General features: G+C 48.4%; 1 protein-coding gene across 1 annotated transcript in view; it reads right to left on the bottom strand.

The window, feature by feature from the left end:
* The window catches only part of OTUD4 (OTU deubiquitinase 4), a 147654-nt gene that overhangs the window by 23608 nt on the left and 106592 nt on the right, over nucleotides 1-17454 (bottom strand). Inside the window, exons 14-15 of the mRNA XM_075348081.1 lie at nucleotides 8924-9080; nucleotides 645-765 (exon numbers count right to left, since the gene is read on the bottom strand). Coding sequence (XP_075204196.1) covers nucleotides 645-765; nucleotides 8924-9080 — 278 coding nt within the window. The remainder of the gene's footprint in view (nucleotides 1-644; nucleotides 766-8923; nucleotides 9081-17454) is intronic.

The following is a 17454-nucleotide window of genomic DNA, read 5'->3' as shown; positions in this document are numbered from 1 at the left end:
CATCATACCTCAAAAGGACCGTGCTGGATTATTCCTTTCTTGAATTGGTCAGAAACACGCTCAAGTTCCCTATCGACTTCCATTATACTGAGGGAAATGCAGCAGGTGTAGATTCATTTGACAAAATTAAAAAGTCCCCCTTATCTAAACCTTGCTGCTCTTCTATTTTTTGTATTTATTTTTTTTTTACATGTGATATGAAAAGTGTAAAATGGCAAATATTCACAAATCTTTGTACTTAAAATGGCATACATTAAAACTTGCTTTTTTTTTTTTTTTTTTAAATCAAAATATATGGTGCACATCCTTTGAAATATTCTCTTTTATATTCCAAAAGACAGAATAAAAAAATAAATTATGACTGACGTAAAATATTTAGAAACCTCCTATATTGGTACAAATCTCAAGACCTGTAACATCTCTCATAAAAGGGATTGTCAACTAACGATTAACACACAAGTAGCAATCTTGCTGATCCTACAAGAAGGTAATATTTTGGGAGTTAGGATGATATCACTGGTTATTAGATAAGGTATTTTCCGATTAGCATCATTTGTGCTTTTATGATCTGCTTTTGGACACCCATGATGGAAGTCGGTAATAAAATGACCTAAAAATATCCAAATACAAGTATAGCATCTAACCTTTGTTTTTCTGATCATCTCCTTCAGACTTCTTCCTGGTGCTTTTTTCATTAGTTAGTGCTGGGATCTTTTTCAAAGGTAAAACTTCAGACCCCTGTACAGAAGTATCAGCAGTTGGAGCCTTGAACAAAAATATACATAATATATTTACCACTATAGGCAGAATGTTCGTAGTTTGTAATAGCCAGTGCAGGTTGTTTGGTCGACTCCTGGGACCTCTGCTCAACACAAGATCTAACGGTTTGTATACAGTAACTTAAAGGAGTTGTCCAGTAAAAACAAATTATGGATCGGTGGGGATCTGACCGCTGGGGCCAGCACTGATCGGAAGACTGGGGAACTTTTATGCCTGACTGGGCACTTTTATCCCAGTTCCAAGAATGGAGAGGCGGGTCAGGAATATGATTAAGCGGTATGAAAATGAAGCGATAGGTCAAATGTCTGATCCTCTGCTCCATTAATTCTCTATGGGGCTGTTAGAAAAAGTTGAGAACAGCGCTTGACACATCAATATGAATGGGACACAAGTTGAACATCTTCACTGCCGCAAAATTTTAATTAGGATAACTATTCCTTGATTTGCTGACCAGCGCGGGTCCCACTGATCAACAAGTTAAAACTTATTCTGCAGATAAGTGATAATTTGTTTTATCCGAACAAACCCTTTAATAACCTTTTAGCTTAGTAATATACATAAAAATACCAAGCAAGAGAATGCCATTTCATTTTGTTTCCCATGAGATTTAAGAGCCATTCACATTAGCTGTGATGCCCTTTACAAATTTTAGTTCCTGGTCAATGCACAGTGATCAAATGGCAAAATGCCTGTTCATTGCCTAGTCACCTTTTTTTATGTCAACATAGAATTATTGTCAAACAGTAACACATACACTGGAGTAAACTGAGGATATGGTGCGGACAATAATCTGCAAAAGTCTATGAACCCCAACCGATCATTGTTACATACAAATGAGAGCAAATCAACCTCCTATATAATCTATTGACCTGGTTGAGGACTATTTTCTGGTCTGTGGAAAGGGACCTTTCTATGCTGCGGTTTTGCGAATGCGGAAATAACACAGTACTTTACAATTCAATTAAAAGTGTAAGGGATTTACATAAATCTCATACTTACGTGTTTTGTTTTTCTTTTAACACTGCAAAATTGCCCTGCACTGATACTGAAGTCCAAAGCATGTAAATTTCGCTTGCAATTAATGTGTTTTATTTGTGAATTTTCCCCGATGATTTACATGAGATGGAGAATATCAGCAGATGAAAATCATATAGAAGGTTTTATTTTTGCAGTGGAATTGCATATAACCTAGTCCAGAGCTGTGGAGTTGGTAAGCTAAACCTCCGACTTCAACTCCTCAATTTCTCTGGTTCCGACTCCAACTCCCTCACAGTTGAAACCAAAAATATCCATCCACTATCTTGACATATCTGTATGTTTTTCTCACTAATTGACATGAAATCAGAATAAACCTTTCCCGTTTTAAGTCAATTAGGAACAAAAATTATTTATATTTCCCAAGTCCAGATTAACGAGAGAGAATGTTTTAAGACATTTTTATTACTTTCTGCAAAGTAAAACGTTTACATACATTTCATTATATTTGATACTATTGCCGTTCCACTCTTTGACTTGGGTGAAACGTTTTGGATGTCCTTCCACAAGCTTCTCACAATAGTTGGTAGGAATTTGGCCCATTCTTTCTGACAGAACTGGTGTAACTGAGCCATGTTTGTAGGTCACCTTACTCGCATCGGCTTTTTCAATTTTGCCCATAAATTTTCAGTAGGATTGAGATCAGGGTTTTGTGATGGCCACTCCAAAACATTGACTTTGCTATCTTTAACCCCATAGCGACGGCCTAACGTCTCAAGACGTCGGAAAAACAGGGTACTTATTCTGTTCCGACGTCTTGAGACGTCAGGCCGGAAAAACCCTGTAGCGCCCCCCAGTGACGAAAAATCTCGGGGGTTTCAGCTACCGGGGGTAGCTGAGACCCCCCAGATTATGAATCGGGGTGTTTTGTATGCACCCCGTTAATGCGATCGCCGGTATACACCGTATACCGGCGACAACATAAAAAAAAAAAAATGGCTGGTAAAATTTATTTATTTCTCATCTGACGTGATCAAACATGTCAGATGAGAAATAAATGTGAGCCCTTAGTGCCCCCAAAGCCCCCGGTACCGGAGAAATCCATCCAACCCCATCCCCCCCCCCCTCCGGAAAATCCAAGATGGCGCCGACGCGCGCTGAAAACTCCCGCCGCCTCTGCATTCATTTCCCTCCGATCTGAAATGATCAAACATTTCAGATCGGAGGGAAATGTCCTCCCCCTGACCTCTCCTCCGGTACACCGGAGCTCTTTGGTCCCTGGAGCCCCCTCCAGTTCTTCAGAGCCCCCCTCCGGAGCGTGCAAGATGGCGCCGACGCGCGCTGAAAACTGCCGGCGCCGGCTCTGCAGTCATTTCCCTCCGATCTGAAATGATCAAACATTTCAGATCGGAGGGAAATGTCCTCCCCCTGACCCCTCCTCCGGTCCACCGGAGCCCTCTGGTCACCGGAGCCCCCTCCGGGTCTCCAGAACCCCCCCCCCCCTCCCCCGCATTCATTCTGCTCTTTCTGCCGCATGTGACACGTCACATGCGGCAGAAAGGTGTCCCCAGGTCCCCCCAGGTCCCACTAGGTCACCCCCCATCACCCCCCCCCAGCCCCCGAGCCCCCGGTCATACGTTACCTGTCTGGTGATCCGTCCCGCGATCACGCCGCCTCCTTCTTGAATGCTGACGGCGCATGCGCAGACAGCGGCTGTCAGCTGGATTCCTCCCCCGGTCCACAGTGGAGCAGCCTGTGCATCAGCGACGTCAGTCTTGCAGGGACGCTGACGTCGCTGATGCACAGGCTGCTCCACTGTGGACCGGGGGAGAGTGAGTGCAGTAATCAGCAGTCTCTCCATGTGAGGAGTGTGGTCCTCACATGGAGAGACTGCTGTTCCAGAAAATGGGGGGTACGTTCTGTGAGCGTGCCCCTCATATTCTGGAATGAGGTTACTGCAGGTCACTCTGCCCTAAGTTGGACCGGGGCAGTGTGAGTGCAGTATTCTCAGATTACTGCACCCACACTGCTCATGGAGAGCTTGCTCTTCCAGAAAATGGGGGATACGTTCCCTGAACGTGCCCCCCATATTCTAGAAGATCCAGAGTCGGCGTGGGACCTCACGGATTACAGCGGATTACAGCGACCGTAATTTCTTTATTTTCAATAAATTGGGGAAAGAGGAATGTTTCGGGGAGTTTTTTTTTTTCAAATAAATTTTTTTTTTGTCTTTTTTTTTTTGTCTATTACTTGACTGGGTTAGTGATGTCGGGTATCTGTTTAGATGCCGTGACATCACTAACCCCAGGGCTTGATGCCAGGTGACATTACAGCTGGTATCAACCCCATATATTACCCCGTCTGCCACCGCACCAGGGCGCGGGATGAGCTGGGGCGAAGCGCCAGGATTGGCGCATCTAATGGATGCGCCAGGATTGGCGCATCTAATGGATGCGCCACTTCTGGGGCGGCTACGGCCTGCTATTTTTAGGCTGGGAAGAGTCCAATAACCATGGCTCTTCCCACCCTGAGAATACCAGACCCCAGCTGTCCGCTTCACCTTGGCTGGTGATCTAATTTGGGGGGGACCCCACGTTTTTTTTTTTTTTAAAAAAACGCCTGGGGAGCCCTCCAAATTGATCACCAGACAAGGTGAAGCTGTCAGCTGTGGTTTGCAGGCTACAGCTGTCTGCTTTACCCTAGCTGGCTATCAAAAATGGGGGGGACCCCACGTCGTTTATTTTAATTATTATTTTTTTGGGGGGCTAAATACAAGGCTAGGCACCCTTTAGTGCCACATGAAAGGCACTAAAGGGCGCCAGCTTAGAATATGCAGGGGGTGGGATGTTATATATGTTTGACATGTATCCATTCATCCATTGTAGCATTTTAGGCTGGATGCCCACAATCGGGATTTGCAGCGTTTTGGGCGCAGAGTGTTTTCCCTGCGTCCATAACGCTGCATTGTGCAGTAGAAGCACAGTGGAAGGATTTTTAGAAATCCCATGCCCAATGTGCTTGCCCAATGTGCTTCTTTTCTCCGCCACATAAACTGACCTGTGGCGCAGCTTCCCGAGCCTCAGCATGTCAATTTATGCTGCGGAGATGAGTGTTCTCTGCAGGTAGCATAGAGCTCCACAGCGGCCTGAACCCAAATCGTGGGCATGGGCAGCTGCGTTCTCCCGTGGACAACACTCATCTCTGCAGGAGGCTGACACTGTGTACTAGACGCCGTGTCGCTGGCTCATGGCCACATAGCCTAAAAGTGAGACATTGGTTGCTACAGCAACATTTTTGTGAAGTACCTGTGGATTCAAAATGCTTATTATACTCCTGAATAAAATTCAGTTTCCAAAATGGGGTCACTTGTGGGGGTTTCTAATGTATAGGTACCCAAGGGGCCCTGCAAATGTGACATGGTGCCCGCAATTTATTTCAACTTTTCCAGAATTCAAATGGTGCTGCTTCCATTCCAAGCCCTCCCATTTATCCAAACAGAGGTTTTTGGCCACATGTGGGGTATCCCTGTGCTCATAAGACATTGGATAACAACCTGTTGGGTCCACGGTTTGTTGTTGTCTCTTGAAAAAGTGAGAAATTTGATGCTGAAGCAACATTTTTGTGAAAAAAATGAAAATTTTCAATATGGCAACCTAAGCTTATCAAATTCTGTGAAGTATTCGTGGATTCATACTGCTCACTATACACCTAGATAAAAGCCTTGAGGTGTCTTGTTTCCAGAATGGAGTCACTTGTGGGGGACCTCCACTGTTTAGGCACCTCAGGGGCTCTCCAAATGCAACCTGGCGTCCGCTATTGATTCCAGCCAATTTTGCAGTCAAATGGCACTCCTTCCCTTCCGAGCCCTGCCATGCGCCCAAACAGTTGATTTCCACCACATATAAGGTATCGCCAAACTCAGGAGAAATTGCACAATAAATGTTATGCTGAATTTTTTCCTTTTACTCTTGTAAAAAAAAAAGCTACCTGGTTGAAATAACAATTTTGTGGTAAAATTTTTTTTTTTTCTTTTTCATGGCTCAACGTTATAAAATTCTGTGAAGCACCTGGGGGTTCAGGGTACTCACCAAACATCTAGATAAATTCCTTGAGGGGCCTAGTTTCCAAAATGGGGTCACTTGTGTGGGGTTTCTGCTGTTTAGGTACCTTAGGGGTCCTCCAAATGTGACATGGTGCCCGCAATCTTTTTCAGCCAAATTTCCTTTCCAAAATTCAAATATTGCTCCTTTCGTTCCAAGCCCTCCCATTTGTCCAAACAAAGGTTTCAGACCACATGTGAGGCATCACCGCGCTCATAAAAAAGTGGTTAACAAACCTTGAGGTCAAATTTTTGGAATTACCTCTTGAAAAAGTGAGAAAATTGATGCTAAAGCAACATTTTTGAGAAAATTATTAAAATTTTCAATATGACAACGTAACGTTAACAAAATCTGTGAAGTACCTGTGGATCTAAAATGCTCACTATACCCCTAGATAGAAGCCTTGAGGGGTCTAGTTTCCAAAATGGTGTCACTTGTGAGGGGTTTCTTCTGTTTAGGTACCTTAGCGGACCTGTAAATGCAACATGGTGCTCGCAATCTATTTCAGCCAAATTTGCTTTCCAAAATTCAAATATTGCTCCTTCTGTTCCGAGCCCTCCCATTTGTCCAAACAGAGGTTTCTGACCACATGTGGGGTATCGGCGCACTCATAAGAAAGTGGGGAACAAGTTTTGGGGTCCATTTTGTTGTGTTAGTTCTTCTAAAAGTGAATAAATTTGGGTTAGAGCAACATTTTTAGGTAAAATTTAATTTTTGCTTTTTTTCATTCCACATTGCTTTTGTTCATGTGAAGCACCTGAAGGGTTAATAAACTTCTTGAATGTGGTTTTGAGTACTTTGGGGGGTGCAGTTTTTATAATGGTGTCACTTTTGGGTATTTTCTGTCATCTAGGCCTATTGAAGTCACTTCAAATGTGATGTGGTCCCTAAAAAAATGGTTTTGTAAATTTTGATGTAAAAATGAGAAATCGCTGATAAACTTTGAACCCCTCTAACTTCCTAACAAAAAAAAATTTTGTTTCCAAAATTGTGCTGATGTAAAGTAGACATGTGGGAAATGTTATTTATTAACTATTTTGTGTCACAGAAATCTCTGGTTTAACGGTATAAAAATTCAAAAGTTGAAAATTGCTAAATTTTCAAAATTTTTGCCAATATTCAATTTTTTTCTTCAATAAACGCAAAAAATATTGTCCTAAATTTGGTACTAACATGAAGTCCAATATGTGACGAAAAAACAATCTCAGAATCACCGGGATCCGTTGAAGCGTTCCAGAGTTATAACCTCATGAAGTGACACTGGTCAGAATTGCAAAATTTGGTCTGGTCATTAAGGTGAAAATTAGCTCCGTCACTAAGGGGTTAAGCCACTTTTCAACCAACCAGTTTTGGCAGTATGCTTCGGGTCATTTTCCATTTGGAAGTCCGATTTCTGCTCAAGCTTTAAATTCCTGGTTGATGTCTTATGTTGCTTCAGTATTGCCACATAATCTTCTTTCCTCATGATGCCATCTATTTTGTGAAGTGCACCAGTCCCTCCTGCAGCAAAACAATCCCATAACAGGATACTGCCACCAATGCGTTTCACTGTTCGGATGGTGTTTTTAGGCTTCAAAGCTTCTCCCTTTTTCCTCCAAATGTAACAATTGTCATTATGGCCAAACAGTTCAATTTTAGTTTCATCAGACCAAAGGACACTTTCAAAAATTAAGGCCTGTGTTCCTGTGTGCATTTGCAAACATTAATCTGTCTTTTTTTATGTTTCTTTTGGAGTAATGGCTTTTTCCTGGCAGAGTGGCCTTTCAGCCCATGTTAATACAGTACTCATTTCACTGTGGATAATGATACAATCTTACCAGCTTCCGCCAGCATCTTCACAAGGTCTTTTGCTTTTGTTCATGGGTTGATATGCATGTGTGTGACCAAAGCACGTTTATGTCTGGTATGCAGAACCAGTCTCCTTCATGAGCGGTTTGCTGGCTGGACATTCCATCTTTTTTGTACTTTTGTATAATTGTTTGGACAGATGAACGAGGCACCATCAGGTATCTGAAAATTGCTCCCAAGGATGAACCAGACTTGTGCAAGTCGACAAATCTCTTCCTGAGATCTTAGCTGATTTCTTTTCACTTTCACATGATGCTACACAAAGAAGCAGTGTGTTTCAGGTGTGCATTAAAATACATCCACAGGTGTGTCTCTAATTAATTCAGATGTTGCCAATAAAACCTGTTCCAAAGACATATCATATGGGCTGTGCCATATTGTTTAAAAGCGTAGTACTCTTCGTGTATGTAAACTTTTGATGTTGCAGAAAGTAATAAAAATGCCTTAAAACATTCCTTTCTCGCTCTCATTCTGGCATTTGGCAAATATTGGTCCCTCATTGTCCTAAAATGGGAAAGGTTTATTCTGATTTCATGTCATATAATGAGAAAAACCTGCAGATGTGTCTTTATAGAGAGTGGATGGAAACTTCTGGTTTCAACTGTACATGACTCATGTTTGTGATAAGTTAACTGAAGTAAAATGGTAACATCACTACTTACATCATGCAGCGAAGCGCAGCACAGATTCATCTAAACTAAAAGCCATAAATTCTTTGATCAGGAATAGAACAGACATTTCATAACTTTCCCAAATTCTTATGAAAAAAACATTCATCACATAGTGCATTGAACCGCTGTACCCAATTTATTATATATTTTGGGAGTCGGAGGATTTTATACAGACTGACTCCACCAAAATGGACACTGACTCCACAGCCCTACATCTACACATTAACTTATCAGTAATGTTTTATCACAGCTAGACTGCAAACTTTCAGAAAAAAAAATTGCAGTAGAAAAACATGCTCAAAACTAAAAGTGTAAAAAAAGAAAAAAAACAAAAATCCTCTAAAAAGAACATAATTAACCCAAATTGTCTAATTGGAGTAGAAATGCTGCAGGAAATCCACAGCATGAAAAACACAACAAATCTGCATTATAGCAACTTGGTTTTAGAGTAAGGATTGGTAAACATTTGATCAATAAGATACAGAGTTTCTTATATTGGCTGTTTTATCAAGAAAAGAAAGATGCAATAAAAAACATATAAAAACGTACAGAGAGTGCTGGAAATGCATCAGTGTCTCGGTTTTGCATTTCATACAAAGACTTCGATTCCTCGATCACTTGTCTCTCTCTGCGTTCCTCTGGGGTTAAGCCAAAGTGAACATTCTCGCGCTTGAAATAGCTGGATTCTTCACTTGGCTCAAGCTTCCTGTAAAGAGGACAAAAGTGTCATGAAGTCCAAGTTTCTTCTCAAGCCACATACTAGTAGAACAACTACTTCTCTTACAGCACCATGATTGCAATAACAGTGAAGTGTGTTGTGATATTGCCCATATAAACCAATTTACAAACTCAAAACACATTTTATCCCTTCTGAAAATCGGATTTTTGTGTACTCACCGTAAAATCGTTTTCTCTTAGCCATCATTGGGGGACACAGGACCATGGGTGTAAGCATAGCTCCTCCTCTGCAGTATACACCCCCTGGCCGGGCCAGGCAACCTCAGTTTTAGTACACAAGCAGTAGGAGAAAAACCAGTAAAAACTTCTCAACAGAGGAACAAGAGAAAAGAAGAGTCATAACCAAATAAGGTACTGAGAGAACCAAGGCCCAACAGGGCAACAGGGTAGGTGCGGTGTCCCCCAATGATGGCTAAGAGAAAACGATTTTACTGTGAGTACACAAAAATCCGTTTTTCTCTGACGCCTCATTGGGGGACATAGGACCATGGGACGTCCTAAAGCGGTCCAGGGGTGAGAAAAATAAAAACAAGACAAAGCAACCCAAGGACTAGGAACCAGTCCCAGACAGCCTGGAGCGCCTACTGAGAGAGGTGCTCTACTGCAGTTTGCAGAATTTTCCTACCCAGATTTGCCTCAGTTGAAACCTGGGTATGGACTCTGTAATGCTTTGAAAACGTATGTAGGCTAGACCAGGTCGCAGCCTTACACACCTGTTCCACTGAAACCTGATGCCGAATGGCCCACGAAGCGCCAACTGCTCGCGTGGAATGAGCCCGCAGCCCACTAGGAATGGGCTTGAGTTGCAAACGGTAGACTTCCGGGATCGCAGAGCGAATCCAGCGAGCCAGAGTCGCCTTTGAAGCTGCCTGTCCCTTCTTAGGCCCCTCAGGAATGACGAACAAAGAGTCCATTTCCCTTAAGGGGGCTTTCCTGGATATGTAATATCTGAGAGCTCTGACGAGGTCTAACGAATGCAGAGACCTTTCCACCCTATGAACTGGTGTGGACAAAAGGAAGGCAGAACAATGTCCTCGTTCAAATGAAACGGGGTAGGAACCTTTGGAAGAAAATCCGGAAGGGGGCACAGAACCACCTTGTCCTGGTGAAAGATCAGAAAAGGCTCGCGGCAAGAGAGTGCTGCCAGCTCCGAAACCCATCTGATGGACGTAATTGCCACCAGGAATGTTACCTTCCAGGACAGAAGAGCAAGGGAGGATTCCTTGAGAGGTTCAAAGGGAGACCTCTGGAGACCGTCCAGAACGAGATTGAGGTCCCATGGATCCAGCAGCCGTTTGTACGGGGAAACCCCGCGGCAGCAGGGGTAGAGGTGGAAATATGTAAGGCAGGCGAAAGTGGTGCCAGGAGCAGATTAGAGCATCCGCGCCGATGGACTGCGGGTCGCGTGACCTGGCTATGAATGCGGCGGGCACCTTTGCGTTCAACCTTGAGGCCATTAGATCCACGTCTGGTGTGCCCCAGCGAGTGCAGATGTGTAGAAACACTTCTGGGTGGAGAGACCATTCTCCGGCGGCCAGGCCTTGGCGACTCAGAAAGTCTGCTGCTCAGTTCTCTACCCCCGGTATGTGTACCGCTGATATCACTGACCCTGTCGATTCGGCCCAACTGAGGATCTTGTGGGCCTCGAGATAAGCCGCTTTGCTGCGGGTGCCCCCCTGCCGATTGATATAGGCTACAGCTGTCGCATTGTCCGATTGGACTCGAATCTGACGACCCGCTAGCAGAGGGCAGAACGCCCTGAGCGCGAGGAAGATCGCGCGGATTTCCAGGCTGTTTATGGGTAGAGAAGACTCCTGGGGCGTCCAACGTCCTTGAGCAATGTACACTGCTCCCCAGCCTAGGAGGCTGGCGTCCATGGAGGACCAGCCAAGTTCACTGGGAGAAAAGATCTCCCCTTCGATAGGGATGAGGACCGAAGCCACCAGCGGAGTGCGTACCTGACTGAAGGCGTCAGGTGAAGAGGTCTGTCCGGGGAGAAGGGGCTCTTGTCCCAGGCCGCTAGAAGGGCTAGCTGCAGTGGGCGGAGGTGCAGTTGAGCAAAGGGTACTGCTTCCATAGCCGCCACCATCCTGCAGAGTACCTTCATGCTGAATCGAATGGAGCAAGACGGAGGACGTAGAAGGCAGCGTACCGCTCGTTGAAGAGCGATCGCCTTGTCCAGGGGGAGGTATATCAAGCCCCAACGGGTGTCCAGGGACATGCCCAGGAAGGTGATGGATCGTGATGGGATCGGGGACGATTTGTCTAGATTCACTAGCCACCCTAAGCGGTATAGTGTGTCTACAGTGATCTGTACGCTGGTTGAGCAGTCGCGGAAGGAGGGGGCCTTGATGAGGAGGGCGTCCAAGTAAGGGAGAACGACTACTCCCCTTGGCGTGAAGGACGCTCATGGCGGCCGCCATGACTTTGGTGAAGACCCTTGGTGCAGTGGCAAGGCCGAAGGGTAGAGCTACGAATTGAAAGTAGGAGTCCTGAACTGCGAAGCGGAGGAACTTTTGGTGATCTGGGGCGATGGGTATGTGCAGGTACGCGTCCTTGATGTCTATGGAGGCGAGGAATTCCCCTTCGACCATGGATGCAATAATGGACCTTAGGGACTCCATTCTGAATCTCCGTACGTGCACATGTTTGTTTAGGCGTTTGAGGTCCAGGATGGGTCGAACTGACCCATCCTTTTTGGGGACCACAAAGAGGTTTGAATAAAAACCTCTGAACTTCTCGTCGTCTGGGACAGGTATTATCACTCCTGCTGTTTGGAGCGAGTGGATTGCTGAGAAAAAAGCTTTGCATCGTTTTCGAGTCTTTGGGGGGTTTGAGAGAAAGAACCGACTCGGGGGTCGGGTCCGAAATTCTATATGGTAACCGGAAGACACAAGGTCTCGCACCCATTTGTCTGTGGCGGCAGCCCAGATGTGTTGAAAGAGCCGCAGTCGACCTCCTACAATAAGTGTCTCTTCCGGGGCGCCGAAGGAGTCATGAGGGGGGAAAACGTCGTGGACGAGTCTCCCTAGTCCTGGACTGTTTCGGTCTAGGCTGCCATGACGAAGTGGGTTTCGGGGAGAGCTGAGAAGGTCGGTCCCTGCGTAGTCCGCGGCTGGTGGCGGGGGCAGCACGGGATGTCGACCAACCAAATGAGTTCCGAAAGGAGCGGAACGAGGACTGTGGACGTCTGGTGAAGGGCGTCCTGGACTTCAGCTGGGGGAGGGAGGTACTCTTTCCTCCCGTGGCGTCAGAAATGAGCTTATCCAGACGTTCGCCAAACAATCGGTCTGGAAAAAAGGGAAGGCCAGTGAGAGACTTCTTGGAGGCAGAGTCCGCTCGCCATTGTTGGAGCCAGAGAGATCTACGGATGGCTATGGTATTTGAGGCGGCCAACGCTGCGCAGGTAGCAGCGTCTATGGAGGCCTGCATGAGGTACTCCGCCGCAGCGGCAATTTGAACTGTTACCTCTGTGAAGGTATGAGTGAACTGGGATTCCTCAAGGGAAGTTGTCACAAACCACCGGGGGGGTCACTCAGAAATCCCCCGCGCTGGCTACCAGTACGTCACAATCGGGGGGTAACAAGTGGGGGTCACCCCTCCTTTATACCTCCCGACCGACAGACAGAGCACGTGACGCGCTCTCTAGCGCCCCTCTTATAGTCAGGCCAATTATGGAATTGCCCGACAATAAGCAAGGAGGCCGCTATACTACTTATGCCGATTATTGAAGGGTCCCCGGTGAGAGTAAGGTATATATTCCCCCGACCTCCGCGGGCGGAATATATAAAATCTCCCCGAATCTCACTGGCCTCCCCACAATAATCCTTGGCACAATTCGCTGCCACCAACCGATTTACGGTAACTATTAGCCGAACACACAGACGTGGGATTCAAGATCGAGATAACAGAACAGCCCAAGATTAATTATATAATTTAATCAGCCTAAAGCACACTAGAAACTACAATATATACAATAGGGAATCTACAGAATATACATATGTCAGAGTACAGTTACAATCAAAGCATGGGTTACAAACAGGCATACACAGTTCCAGCAGTTACCTTGTTGCGTCTGGCCACAGGGGGGCGCTGTACCCAGGTTTCTAGGATCCTTCCCACAGATGTTTCCTACACGTGACCCCCAGCGAAAGAACGCTGGAAAATGGCCGAAGTAGGGTTATCAACCTGGGCAAATCCAGGTCCCCTCCTACCTTAGTGACCTCAGAGGGAGCACTGCTCCACCCCTGGCTTGAGTTATGGACAATCCACAACATGGAATATGGGCCATAACTTTGCCTGGGAGCGTCGTAGGCGGACGCCAATGCTCTCATTGTGACAGTTATGAATTTAGCTACAGAACGAGGGGACTCATGACCTGTCTGCCAGTTCCCCATTGGCTGATATCACGCCTGGGGCATTTCCCAATGTCCTGCTCCCATAAAAAGGGTGTGCCGGCATCGTCCGCATGCGGAGACACCATTTTTATGGTTGCCATATTTATCGGAAATATGGCTTGCGAGATATGAACCATTTTTTACTGGAGTCGTTCTGTCTAGCTAGTTCCATAGCCTTGCTAATGAGATACAACTCTTGTTACAGGGTGACGGCAGGGAGTCATCCTGTGTCCATTGTTCCCACACCACCTCATTTCCATATCACAGGACATGGCCATGGAGGTGTAAGTGGAACACTGAGAACAAGAAGGGAGGGGGGCACTGCCAGGGAGTGATGAGGGACTATGACTGGAGTCATAATTCATCTTCATATCCCGGGATTTGCCTCACACCTCCCCCCTTTTGAGGGCGCTAGGGGGCAGCACACTCCGGTGTTCCCCCGTGCGCCCGTCCGCGACCTCTCCTTGTCGGGACAGCCCGTCTGCGTTACCGTGGTCACGGCCCCTTTTGTGGCGAATGGTGAAGTTGTATTGCTGGAGCGCAAGGCTCCATCGCAACAATCGCCCATTCGTCCCAGAGACGGTGTGCAACCAGCTGAGGGGATTGTGGTCCGTCTCCACGATGAAGTGGCGCCCGTATAGATAGGGTTGCAGACGCTGCAGGGCCCACACTATGGCCAGGCACTCCTTCTCCATCGTGGAATAGGCAACTTCCCTTGGTAACAGCTTCCTGCTCAGGTACAAGACTGGGTGCTCTTGGCTCGCAGAGTCCACCTGGCTGAGCACCGCACCGAGGCCGAAGTCACTGGCGTCGGTCTGTACTACAAACGGCCGCGTGAAGTCGGCTGCCTGTAGCACGGGCGGGCTGGACAGGGCGTCCTTTAGGGCCCGGAAGGCTGTCTCGCAGTCCATTGTCCAATCGACTGCAGAGGGCAGCTTCTTCTTGGTGAGGTCCGTCAAGGGCTTTGCCAGGCTACTATAGCATGGAACAAACCTCCTATAGTACCCAGCGGTCCCCAAGAAGGACATCACCTGCTTCTTGGTCCTGGGGGTGGGCCAGGATGCGATGGCTTCCACTTTCTCAGGCTCGGGCTTCAGTGTTCTCCCACCTACCCGGTGACCGAGGTACTGGACCTCGCTCATGGCCAGCTGACACTTTCCCGGCTTGATGGTCAAACCTGCCCGGTGGATCCGCCTGAGCACCTGTGCTAGATGCTCTAGGTGGTCCTCCCAGGTGGGACTGAAGACGGCAATGTCATCCAGGTACGCGGCCGCGTACCCTTCAAGTCCCTTGAGCAGGGTGTTGACCATCCGCTGGAAAGTGGCAGGGGCATTCCTCATCCCGAATGGCATCACCGTGGACTCGTACAGTCCAAATGGGGTAATAAAGGCAGAGCGTTCCCTGGCCTTGCGAGTCAGGGGGATCTGCCAATATCCCCGGCTCAGATCCATGATGGTCAGGTACTGAGCCCCGGCCAACTGATCGAGCAGGTCATCGATGCGTGGCATTGGGTACGCATCGGCGACCGTGACCGCATTGAGCCCCCTGTAGTCCACGCAGAACCGAGTGGTTCGGTCCTTCTTAGGGACGAGGACTACAGGCGAGGCCCAAGCGCTGTTGGATGCCTGGATCACCCCCAGCTTCAGCATCTCGTCAATCTCCTGGCGCATGTGTTGCTGCACCTCCAGGGAGACCCGATATGCTGAACGCCGGATCGGGGGATGATCCCCAGTGTCCACGTGATGGACAGCCAAGTCAGTCCTTCCGGGCTGGTTGGTAAACAACCCCCGGAAGGGGAGGAGGGTGGCCCACAGCTGGGACCGTTGGTCTTCCAAGAGCTGGTGGCCAACCTCCACATCCTCAATGGATCCGCCTGCCCTAACCTGGGCTAGCATATCCAAGAGGGTTTCCGCTTCTCCCTCCTCGGGCAGGTTGCACACGGGGAGCGCACATGCCTCCCGCTCATGATGTGCCTTCATCATGTTCACATGGAAGGGCTTCCGCCTTCCACGGGCAGGGTCCAGGGTGACCAGGTACGTTACAGGGTTGAGCTGCTGGTACACGAGGTATGGGCCTTCCCAGGCTGCCTGAAGCTTGTCCTGTGGTACGGGGACCAGTACCCACACCTTTTGACCCACTTGGTAGGTCCTCTCACAAGCGTTCTGGTCGTACCAACGCTTCTGATCGGCCTGGGCTTGAGCCATATTGTCGTGTACCAGTTGCGTCAAGGCCTGCATTTTGTCCCGGAAGCGCATGACATACTCGATAACCGACACTCCAGGGGTGGCCAAATCCCCTTCCCAAGCCTCTTTCACCAGAGCCAGGGGGCCCCGCACACGTCGCCCGTACAGGAGCTCAAACGGTGAGAATCCTGTTGAGGCCTGTGGAACCTCCCGGTAAGCAAATAACAGGTGTGGGAGATACCGCTCCCAGTCACGCCCATGGGAGTCGACCAACATCTTAAGCATCTGCTTTAAGGTGCCATTAAACCGCTCGCACAGGCCATTAGTCTGTGGATGGTACGGGCTGGCCACCAGATGTCGCACCTGGACTTGCTTACAGAGGGCCTCCATCAGCTGGGACATGAATTGGGTCCCCCGGTCAGTGAGCATTTCCTGGGGAAAACCCACTCGGGAGAAAATCTCCAGCAATGCGGTGGCCACCTTGTCAGCCCGAATGGACGACAAGGCCACTGCTTCTGGGTACCGGGTGGCATAGTCCACTACCGTCAGTAGGAAGCGTTTCCCGGAGCTGCTGGGGATGGCCAGCGGGCCGACCAGATCCACAGCCACCCTCCTGAAAGGCTCATCGATGATTGGCAGAGATACTAGTGGGGCTTTGGGGCGTGGCCCCGCCTTCCCCACTCTCTGACAGGTTTCACACGAACGGCAGTAGGCAGCCACATCGGCCCCCATTTTTGGCCAGTAGAAATGCTGGTTTAACCTGGCCTTGGTCTTAGCGATCCCTAGGTGTCCGGCCATCGGAATCTCATGTGCGATCCGCAACAACTCCGTCCGGAACGGATAGGGTACCACCAACTGTCGGTCCCTGGGCCACGCCTCCGGTGAACCCTGCTGGACCGTGGCCCGGTACAGCCGTCCTTGGTCCCAGACCACTCGCTCCGGGTCCGAGTCCGAGGGAGGCTGTGCCGCCTGCTCCTTAAGAGCTTTCAGGCTGTCGTCAGCTTCTAACGCTGCCTGAAACCCCTGACTAGATGTGGCCAGAATCGACGAGACTGTCACATCTTCAGTCAGTACCCCGGGACCTGTGTCCTGGCCTCCACCTGACTCGGCTGCCACTTGGTCAGAAGGGGAAGAGCTATCGGACCTCCGGGAGGCCCCTTGGCTTCCAGCACTCCCACTGCGGGTGACAGCGGCCACAGCCGCTGCGACCGTGGGTCGTGCCGGCTCCTCCTCCGTTCCTGACCAAGTCGCCGGTTCAGGCAGACCTACCTGGCTTCCTGACACCCCGGTTGTGGGGGAACCATGCACCGAGATCTTACCTGGGAGCACTTCCGCTCCTGGACCGGCCCCAATCTCACCTGCCTGTTCCCCTCCTGCAGCAACAGAACCCCGCTGTGAAATCTCTGGGGACCCCACATTTGCTGTGGTAGCCCCCACCCCACACACTGGTCCTCCCCCTGCAGCACCCTGCTCTCTGCTTATCCCTGCAGAGGGCAACAGATCCCAGCTCACAGGCTGGTTACTTGTAGAGGCATTGTCACACCTTTCTCTGACCCCCTCCCCTGTCACAGCTGCAGCTGTGTGTGTGTCTATGGTGTCTGTGCAAGCAGAAATATCAGAGTTCACTCCCTCCTCCCTTACATCATTCATAGATAACACATTAACATTGTCCGGAGGCATGTCAGTACTGGCTGAAGGTTCAGCCCTTGGTTGGGGCCCAAACTGGGAGGTTATCTGCCCCAAATCTGTCCCAAGTAGCACG

The sequence above is a fragment of the Anomaloglossus baeobatrachus genome, chromosome 1 (assembly GCF_048569485.1).
Source record: "Anomaloglossus baeobatrachus isolate aAnoBae1 chromosome 1, aAnoBae1.hap1, whole genome shotgun sequence".
Classification (NCBI taxonomy): Eukaryota; Metazoa; Chordata; class Amphibia; order Anura; family Aromobatidae; genus Anomaloglossus; species Anomaloglossus baeobatrachus.
The sequence above is the reverse complement of the archived record's forward strand: the minus strand, read 5'-3'. Positions and strand labels throughout refer to the sequence as shown.